The following is an 11,154-nucleotide window of genomic DNA, read 5'->3' as shown; positions in this document are numbered from 1 at the left end:
CAAACCCTAATTATTTTTCAGTTTTCTACATATTTTAAAGACATTCTCTTGAAATGTTGAAATGCCCTGTATAAATATTCGTTTGAATTTTTAATGAGTGAGATTTTGATTAGCATTAAAAAATTGCAGCACGCACCTTATATAGCTTTCACGTTCAAATATTTTATTAAAAATATTGTAAACCCTTTTGAAATCTTCATTTTATCAGGTATGTACTTTATTCGTACAAAGGCACGGAAATATGATGATCAATAACACTCGATAATTTTTTTTGTTCACATTTACCTAACAACGTGAATAGTTTCATTTGAAATATTATTAAAACATAATCACCTCAGCGAAAGTTTTATCAATCTCAAAAAAGTTAACCATCCGTCAAGTACCTTCTTTTGGTACTACAGAGACGCATATTATGCGTAACAAAAGTGAAAGTACTACATTACCCATATTTTCAATGAAAAACCGTTTTGTGTTAAGGAGTTGTAAAAAATATATGGTGTTTCGTCGATAAAAATTGAAAGAATGAAATAATTAAGTGATAAGTAGCTGAAGTTTGTGGGAAATTTTTCAATGCTTTCTGCTTTATTCCATAATTTTATTTCATGTAGGTAATAATTAAAACAAATAATAACAATGGCAGTTTAAGATAATTTAATCTAAAAATTGTTTTCAATTTGGGTCATTGAAAAAGAAAAGGTAAGTTACTCATTTAAAAAAAGTATTTAATTCACTTGCGGTTCAAACGAAAGTTTCAGTGGCGGTTTTCCATTATAATAATTTTTATTAATCAAAATTGAAAGTAAAACTAGAAAGCTGTTAATATTTTGATTAAAAATAATCAAATCTGTTGAAATTCGGCATTGATAGCTTAAATTATATGAAAAATCTTCATTTAATAGACATTTTATAGAACTGATCAAGAAGTAGTTCTGTAGTTCTATGGTAGATCTTGAATATAAGTACAACGTATACGTTGAAAAAACGAATATACGTTAAAAAAATTATGCTACTTATCGTACTCACCCACTTGTATATTTGGGAAGACCAAATCATGTCAAATTAAGGATGAGAGAAAAAATATTATAGTCTATAGGACATTATTTCTAAAAACAAGAGTTAAAGGTTATAAACAAAATAGCTTAGTCTTGAAAATTCATAGGAGAGTAACACGATTTTTAGACAATCATTTATAACATGTAAAAGGACAAAATATCTCATTTAACTGTCTAATAATTATTCGTAAAAACTCAGAGTATCGTGACTAATTACTAGAGAATAACGGTCAGAGTTTTGAAAATCATTATTTTCACTTATTTTATAATTTTCAATACATTTGTTCAAAATTATTAGAAAATACTCTTAAGTTTAAAATTGAATCTAAATATTTATCAATGTAGTAAGCCTCGTGATAGCTTTGGATGTCATGTTTACAAAATTTCTATGTCTTTGTAATTGGGAGATGAAAGTGACAACGAATCTGAAACAAAAATATGAAACAGTTGATACTGATGTACATACTGCTTTCATAAAATAGTACATATTTATACGAAAACTTCTGTATCACAAACTCCTCTTTATCTCGACTCCATTGAAATGACTGTTCCAAGATGTCAAAAGATTCAAAGTTTCTGTTGACAGTTATGCTGTATTGTAGAATTCAGTTCCATAATTTGTCTACTAGCTAACACGTAAGTTTTTTTATAAATGTTGCTTAGGAGTATGTTTCATTTATAAGACAATGTTTTCGTATCGGTTTTCGTGACGTTGTTGGTTTATTCCGAATACTCTTGAAAGCTGAAATCCGGTCTTCAAGTGATTCTGCCCTAGTTTTTTGGTCCTTATCGCACTTCATATAGAGTGCCCGCGCACAGAAAATGTCACATGAATAGAATCTGACCCTTTTTGAAAACGAATGTGGTATTGGTACAGAGCCAATATTATTATTATTTTTACAATTTAATGACTTATTATTCTGCTATAGTTACTCCGATGGAAAAGCTTGAAGCCAAATCGTCATCCGATCTCAATAATGATTGATTTTGAGGCAGCGATGAATGCCGTGCGAACGAAATATCTTACCACGCAAATAAGAAGTTGCTTTTTCACTTCAGCCAATGTTATCTAGAGATCAAGAATTGTGGATTACAAAAGCACTGTGTTGACGAAGCTGAATTTTTCATAAATGAAAGTTTCCTACTAATTTTTTGGCATCTGTTTAGATTTTAACGATTGAGTCATCAGAAATAACGAAGTTACTAGAGGCGAATCTCTACTCAACAGAACAATGCAGAGCCTGGCCTACGTTGATGATATTGATCTACTCAGTCGAAGGGAGCGTGGACTGAAGGAAAGCTTTGAACAGCTGGAGGAGGAATCCTGTAGAGCGGTGTTCAACATTTACAAAACAAAATACATCGTTATGTCAAGCAACAGAAGAACTCCCCCTTGGGCTTTCGACGTAGACCGGTATAAGTTCGAAAATGTACCGTCACTAAAGACCGAAAATAATGACAACTCGATGGAAATAAGAGAACATGTGAAAGCGGGGCGTAGAGCTTATTTCAGTCTCCAACAACTACTAAAGTTATGTTGTTTACTGAATTGGAGAACGAAAAAGCGTATCTATCACACAGTTCTCCGCCCAGTTGTAATGTTTGCTAGCGAGACCTAATAGTAATCGGGTAGACTCGAAAATATTTTTGATGTAAGTCCATCAGCTCCAGATGAGTATTTATTTTTGATGTCATTAATTATACTGCGAAGCACTGCTAAAACTACGGGCATCAGAAGAAACTGTGTAAGTTAGCATTAGCATCAGACAGATATGAAAACGGATCATGAGAAGTAGTTATAAATTTTGATAAATTTTTGGATACATTTATAAAGTGAGGGGTGACGTAGAGATTATATTCGATGAAGGCTTATTTCTTAGATCATTCACAATGGATAATGTTTCTTTAAAAATATCACGAGAACAGGCGGGTATAATAAATATCTTTGGCAGCTTTTATTGTCTCATGAAAAATTTTTCTGTATAGTTTCACGTAATTTTTGAAGAAGACACTTTCCGAGAATTTCCTTAGGTGCGATATAGATTGCATGTTCTTTGCAGATATACGTAAACCTTTAGTGAACCAGGGTGTATTTTGCTTATTTTTCATACGCCTGAGGGAAAAAGAATTGGTTGCCAGACTAGTTAGTGTTTTTATGAATCTAGAAGTCTACATCACCAACGAGCATGTTCCAGTGAGTTGTTTGACAACTGTGCTTGAAGTTTTTTTTTCCAAAAGATACGGCATAATTTGCGAGAAACATTTTTAGCATTGGATTTTGCCGAAAATTTTGTTATCACTGCTTCATGATCGGAGAGACCTGAATTAAAGACAGTCCAGTCAGTGGATTCTGGATCAAACGATGACACGACATAGTCTATAGTCCTGGAACTGGTCTTAGTTATTCTGGTTGGTGCCGTTATCTGCATGACCTTACAAAAATATAATATCAATATTGACATCTCCACATAGAATAAGTTTTCATTTTAGAGGTAAGGACTCCAGTAATGTCAGTAGTTTGTTACGGAAAATATGCACGTCAGCATTAGGTGCTCTGTAAATACAAACAATATAGAGGTCATAAGTCTTGTTGTAGACGATGGATAATTCGAATACTTTCTCAGATATTATATCATTGAACTGTCATTTCGGAAAAGTCGTTGTTTGTGGACATGATCATAGTAGCTCCATGAGATAAATTAGTTTTATTGAAACTGGCTACTGTGGTATAGTTTTTGACAAGAACAGCTTCTCTAATAAAAGATACAGTTCATTTGTTTTCCCTATCCCTATCTTAGGGATTGAATATTGATAAGAAATAGGCCGAGCATGCTATCGTTCAGTCCTTTAGAGGGTGCTTGCTTCTCTGATCGCGTCATTTCAACTAAAAATTTTTACCTGGAGAGCTATTGGTATAATATTTGCTATGATTTTCCTAATTTTTGAAAGCTGTAGACTTTTTTCCGTTGAAAAGAAAAACCCGAAGGCGGAAAGATCTGCTTCAACTTCGGCTGAATCAAAGCCATAGGCGTTGTGGAAGCAATAATATAACTCATGCAAGGAATCCACGTCGCTAGGGAGTCCCTCTGTTACTAGTGTTAGTTTGATGCTGGTATTAGTGTGCCCTTCGAAGCACACGCTGGATGGTTGGTCGTGGTGATAGGCGTTTAGATTGCCTCGCCAATATTATGTCCTTTGTGACTTATATTATATTTATTGAAATAATTCGATATTTGTTGGGAAAGTCCTTGTACATATGGTAAGAAAAAATGTTTTATGTTTTGATGTTTCATTTCTGTTTCTAAATTCAGGATCTGATATTGTGAAAAATATATTGATAAAAAAATGGGACAAAATTAAATAATATACAGAAATACCTCAAAACGAATTTATTGAAGCTATAGAGCTCACACATACAACAACATATTTCAAACGTGAAAATGAAATATACAAACGAAGTGATGGTTGTGCTATGGGGACTTCCATTTCAAGTGTTATAGAACAATTAGTAATGGATCTTGAGGAAACTGTCCTAAGCAAACTTGATATAAATATTCCAACCTTTTTCCGATATGTAGATGATTGCATTACTGCTGTACCAAAGAATTAAATTGAAAACATAAATAAAAAATTCAACTATTATCATAAAAAACTTCAATTCACAATCGAAATCGAGCAAAATGATAAAATCAATTTTCGTGATGTCACATTATATAAAATTAACAATAACATAAAAATAGAATGATACACAAAACCACTTGGTCCTTAACATATTTGAACTTCAATTCATGTTACATCCTATGTCTCAAAAAATATCAGTGATAATAAGTTTGGCTGATAGATCTATCCAACTATTAGATCCTGAATTTAGATGCTTTGCTATTCAAAAAGCAGAAACTGCATTGAAAGAAAATAATTATCCGGAAAAAATGATAAATAACATATTCAAGAAAAGAATAAACAGATACTACAATCAATTAAAAAGTCATCAGAAGTCAATGAAGTCACAGCTAATATGGTGGCCTTTGCAATTTCACAGGATTCGAAAAATTTATGGGTGCGTAATGAGGTACCAGAAAAGCAAGATATGAAGTGATTACAGAACAACGACAGGGCTCGTTCACTCTTCCGGGGGACTATTCACTGACATGTAACATCCCCGCCAGTATCCACAACACACACGCGAGGATTGATAACCATCTTCCGAAAGAGGTTTAGGCAATAAAAAAAAACTTGAGAATCATATTCAAATCCCTACTAACTGAGACTCAAGCACAAATTGCGGTCTTTTATCTGGCAATCAAAAACTAATATGGAGATCGATCCACTTACCGTGATGTGTGGGAAACGCTTCAAAGACCAGAAAGTGCAGAAATGAGTTCAGGTGCCAATTTACACAGGGGTTTAGAAGGAATTTCCTTGTAAGAATGAGGTCATGTTACGAACTCGTCCACTGATATAGAACGTGACGCTAGTGCTGTTCTATTATGTAGAGCGATGCCAAAGTTTGGCGAATGCACCTATTTTTTACTTGTTTACATTAAGTGTTTTTGTGATCTGTTTACATTATCTTGTGCCGTTTTTATAGAGACAATGTTTAAAAAAGTATAACTAGAGAATACATCGGGATAATAAAAAGTAAACCAAACGATGCATTTCAAATAAATTAGTGAATAGTTTGGTCTGTAAGTATTAGGAATAATTAGTGTACAAATAATTTATGTGAGTAAAATACACTGTGTGTAAATTCTCCAAACCGTTTTGTGAATAAAACTGTTTAATGCATTAGAATAACATCACAATAAGTATATTTGATATTTATCAAGTATTTTTGCATATGTATGGAACGTCATATCTATATACAGGGGATGGATGGGAGATGTGTGGGATGTGAGATATACCTATTATATACTGAATACAATATATAAATAATGTCGAGTGTAGATATCTAAGGAGATTATAATGAAAGTTAGATGAATATACACTACACGGTATAAACATATTAGGTAGTCGGGTATATGTATGGATGTCATCTGGATATACACGGGATAAATGGGAAAGGTGGGATGTACTCCTATATGTTTAAAATATACTCTGGATATTCGATTATATTCTAGGAATACGTACACTACATATATCCCAAGTATATACTAGGTATGTATTTGAGCTGTCTGGGTACAGGTCTAGCAGGCCTTCGGTTTCGGGATCATTCACTCTTTCTTTTCAGTTTTTTCTGTTTTTTGCCTCATTTGGCCATTTTTTCTTGGTTTCTCAATTCTTCTTTTCTCACCTTATTCGCTTTTTATTACTAATTTCACCTACTCATCTATCTTCAGTCATCATCTGAAAAAAGAAAGGAAATTTATTAGGGTGATTAAAGGCAATACCGTCTTGTAATATTGGTAAGGCAAATAACAAAATTTGCTTGTAAACGTAGCAAAACTATTAATTGTGAACAATGACGCTGTAGAATAGTTCAAATCATACTTTCAGATTTAGAAAATATAGAATTAATAAAAGTGCAGTTCCAAGCTTATTAAATGCACAACTCCATTGTAAAGCTTTTTTATGTGTTGAGTAATTAAAATGTTGTTAAAATTGAAAAGCCTCAAATTGTATTACAGCTAGAAAAAAATTGCGACATTATTGTAATGTAAGTTACGAATAAAATATGAAATAAATTGAGAACCTTATTTCAAGAGCATTCCATTTTATTCTCTGCTATAATTTAAAAATATAATCCTTTCCGGCTGCAAATATTTGTAGAAAAAAGAATTAAAACGATACAGAATCAACTACAAACCTGTTTTCTTCATATCACCGTTCACAAGCAATCAGCAGTTTTTTTAACCGATATAGCATCAGAGGTTATAAGACATTTTTTATCTGCCTGACTGTCGACTTATGACCCATTCTCTAAAGATACCTTATTATCACAGATAACGAATACATTTAGGCAACTCAGGCAACGGTTATCGATTTTTATAGAAGCAGGTCCTTCAAAACGTGCTAATTATCAAGAAGAAATATTTATTTATTTGTGATATATGTACCTGCACACATTCTCAAACTTATTTATGGAAATAAAACTATGAAATGTTTTTCATGGGTAGGAAAATAAAAATTGTGTAAATTGTTCGATCATTAAAATGTGTCTCTGTTACCTTCAAGCCAGTATACAACATTGTTATTTAGAAGTGTCGAGGTCTTTGATTTATCTACATAGGCCAGAAAAAACATGAAACGTGCAGTTTTTCTATTCCAGCAAAAGTTTCTCAAATTTGAAGCTATATGGTAACCGTACCTTTCGAAAATCTCAGTTTAGCGTGGTTATGACCGTTCGTTCGCTATGTGTTTTTGGCATTTGCAAGGCCTCAAACAACGCGCCAAACAAAGGACTACGTGGATTCAAAAAATATCAAATTGAATGTCGATCATAATTTCAATTTACTCCTATGACAAAAAAGCCCCTTGCTTTTCAATATCATTATGGACGAAATAATTAAGAAAGTAAGAAAGTTAAGGGGGGACAGAAATATTACAACATTATGTTATGCTGATGAAGCTGTTCTAGTTGCAAAAAATAAGGATGATCTTCAAAGGCTTTTACATGTGTGTGTTTAACTGCACAGCTAAATCTTTCATTATGATAATATCTGCGTCCAAAACAAAGTGTATAACCACATTCAAAACTTCGATAAGATATAAACTAGTCGTAGATGACCAGATAATTCACCAAGTAATGAAATTCAAATATCTAAGAATCGAGATTTCAGGATTTGGAGACGTAGAGAACGAAGTAAGAGAGCAAACAAGTAAAGTCTTAAGAATAGCAGCTTGTTTGAACGAAACCATATAGCGAAATAAACATATCGGAATAGAAGCCAAATCGAGAATATACAAGGCCACGGTAAGACCCATAATGACTTACACCGCAAAGACACGACCAGAAACGGCAAAAACCAAAAGAATGATGGAAAGAGCAGAGATGAAAGTGCTACGCAGGATAGCCAGAAAAACCCTACTGGACAGGGAAAGAAGTGAGAACATCAGGAAATGCAAAATATATGACGTCAACGAATGGGTTTTATCAAGGAAGAAAGAATGGAATGAGCACATAAGTCGTATGGATAACAACAGACTGGTCAAGATAGCGCGCGATAAATCTCCATTGGGCCGAAGGAGTACCGACCGACCCAGAAAAAGGTGGAGCAGGATAGGAGGCAAGGCTTAGCTATATAATATATATATATATATATATATATATATATATATATATATATATATATATATTTTTTTTTTTTTTAAAGGAGGGGATTAGGAATCTGCTCTCAGACATCTAGGCTGATCAATATTGTGCCTAGATAGTGTCGGGTTGGCTATTGGCTGTTGTACTGCCGACCGACTAAACCCTTCCCCCTCATACGTGGATTCACCTGCTGAGAAGAGTGCTGGAACTACCGTTAAGTATTACTTCAGCATTCTGAGCGTTGCTTTACACTTATTTTAATCTGTGCTTACTTCTATCTTCTTCTTTTGTCTCTATTATTTTCTGGATCATAACCATTTTTTTTCATCCTGTAACATATGGTGTAAAATATTATCTGGAGTAAGTGTTTCTCCTACACATTGTTCAACTTCAATTCGCTGTGGGTTCCATTTTGCACATACGAAAAATGTGTGTTCCGCGTACGTGCATTCCGTTGTATTACTGATTTTAAACCTGTGGAAGTATGCTTCAAAACAGCCATGTCCTGTTAACATTTGACTAAGATAGTAGTTCACCTCTCCATGTTTTCTGTTTACCCACGTTCTAATATTTGGAATCAGTCTTCTAGTCCATTGTCCAGTTACTGCTTGTTCCCATTTGTCCTGCCACCGATTTAATGTTTCAGTACGTATCTCTATCTTCTCATTTCTTTGTTTGCCTTTTGTTTTGTATCGTTCCTCAGCCTGCAGTTCTATAGGTATTATTTCTGAAATCACTAACAGCGCGTTTGTGGAGACTGTGCGGAAAGCACTACATACTCTCAAAGCTAACTTTCTTTGCACTTTTTGGCAAATATCCCTGTATTTGGCATATTTCAGCGTTTCATACCATACGGGAGACGCATATAACAAAATCGAGTGAGTTACTGCACATAACATTTTTCGTTTACTTGCTGTAGGCCCATTTTTTTGCGGCATTATTCTACTTAGAGACAAAGCAGATGCTTCTGCTTTCTTGCAGACGATTTCGATATGTCTTTTCATTGTAGCACCTGTGTCTAGGGTTACACCCAAATATTTAATTTGCGGTTTTGTAGTGATTTCTTTATTCAAGACTTCGATGGTGAGTCTTCTTGCTTCCTTTCGATCACCCAAAAGTACCGCCTCTGTTTTTTCAGGTGCAAGATCAGGTTTTTCAAATGCATCCATTCAGCTATTCTTTGAATAGCGATGTTAGCTTCTACTACTACCTGTGTCTTTATCTTTCCTGTTACTACTACTGCAAGATCGTCAGCGTAGGCCACCAATTTTACGCTACTTGGCATATCCAGTTGCAACAAGTCGTCATAATATAAGTTCCAAAGGAGAGGGCCAAGTACCGAGCCCTGTGGGACACCGCAGGTTACTTCCATAATGGTATTACCTACAAGTAGTGTCCGGTCCGTTAGATAACTTGTGATCATGCGCATTAGATATGGCGATATGTTTCGCTTTTTCAAGCTGTCAGCTATTCCTCTCCATGGTGCGGAGTTGAATGCATTTTTTACATCTAACGTTACAAGTAAGCATATCTTACGGTTTGCACATGCCACATGTTTTGCTTTTTTTGCGATTTCTAGAACTCTAGCTAGTGCTAGAGTGGAAATACCTTTCTGAAACCCAAACTGAGAGTTGCTAAAACCTCCTCTTGCTTCTATTTCTGCAAGTAATCTATTTTTGACGAGGTGTTCAAGAATTTTTCCCATGCAGTCCAGGAGACATAGTGGCCTGTATGACGTTTTTAAATCGTCCGTTTTTTTGGGCTTTTCTATTAGCACTAGTTTCGCCACTTTCCATATTTTGGGAAATTCCCCCGCATACAGTTGTCTGTTCATCACATCGAGGCATTTTTCTGGCAGGTATTTCACTACACACTTAGTTATCTCTGATGATAGCTTATCTGGTCCAGCCGCCTTCTTTGGTTTTATTTTATTTGCTGCCGTTACAAGTTCTTCCTGTGTCCATGGTATTATATCCGTCCTCACCATGTCAATATGTGGCCAGGTGGTTATTTCATATTTTGGAAATAGTCCACTTGCTTCCTTAAGTATGATATCCTGTGAGATTTCTGTTTTCGGTCTTAGTAGAAATCTTTTTGTCACTATTTGGTAGCCTTTTTCCCAAACATCGTTTTGAACTTCCTCTATAACAGTTTTCCAGGAGTGTTTCTTCGCGTCTTTTATCATTTTTTTCAAGTAATTTCTTTTTTCTTTATATTCGGCTCTTGCTTTCTCTCTTTCTTCGACTGTGCTTCCGGATATTCTGTTTGCACGTGTCATGTATCTCTTTTTACAAAGGCATTCTTTTCAGGCCTCACTGATCTGTGATGACCACCAGTATACTGGTTTTCTTTTTCCACTATAGTTGTATGTGGGCTGAAATGTGCGTTGACAAGCCTTTTTAATAGCCGCCATGAGACCTTGAGGGTTTAGGGTGTCTGTTTCTTCTCGTATTTTTTGTTTTATCTCAGATATGAAGTATTGGATTTTCTTTTCTTCTATTTTCCATCCTTTAATAATTTTTTCAGGAGCTTCTTTTTGTGTTTCTAAAGACGGTATCTCAAAAAAGATGTCAGACAATGTTTCTTGGTCCAGTACTTGCCAACTCCCAAACATTTTGTTTATATCATTTGAGACAAAGGTGACATCTATATGTGATGAACTGTTTCCTCGGGAAAAAGTAGGAGTATTTCCATGATTTAGTGAAACCAAATCTAGGCCTGCGGCCCATTCAGACAACATATCACCCCTTTTGTCATTTTCAATCGACCCCCATATTGCCGCCTTCGCGTTAAAATCTCCAGCTATTAAGCATTTCTTATTGCGCGTTCCAATGGCGTCTTTGAGTTGGTTCA

At 34.6% G+C, this 11,154-nt stretch overlaps 1 protein-coding gene across 1 annotated transcript; it reads left to right on the top strand.

Annotated features, from left to right (window-relative positions):
- The first annotated feature begins 7,974 nt into the window (after window positions 1-7,974).
- On the top strand, window positions 7,975-8,286 carry LOC130900278 (uncharacterized). The gene has a single exon (XM_057810789.1). It carries the CDS (start codon window positions 7,975-7,977, stop codon window positions 8,284-8,286), a length of 312 nt encoding a protein of 103 aa, XP_057666772.1.
- The last annotated feature ends 2,868 nt before the right edge of the window (window positions 8,287-11,154 follow it).

This window comes from Diorhabda carinulata, chromosome 12 (genome assembly GCF_026250575.1).
Source record: "Diorhabda carinulata isolate Delta chromosome 12, icDioCari1.1, whole genome shotgun sequence".
Lineage (NCBI taxonomy): Eukaryota > Metazoa > Arthropoda > Insecta > Coleoptera > Chrysomelidae > Diorhabda > Diorhabda carinulata.
The sequence above is the reverse complement of the archived record's forward strand: the minus strand, read 5'-3'. Positions and strand labels throughout refer to the sequence as shown.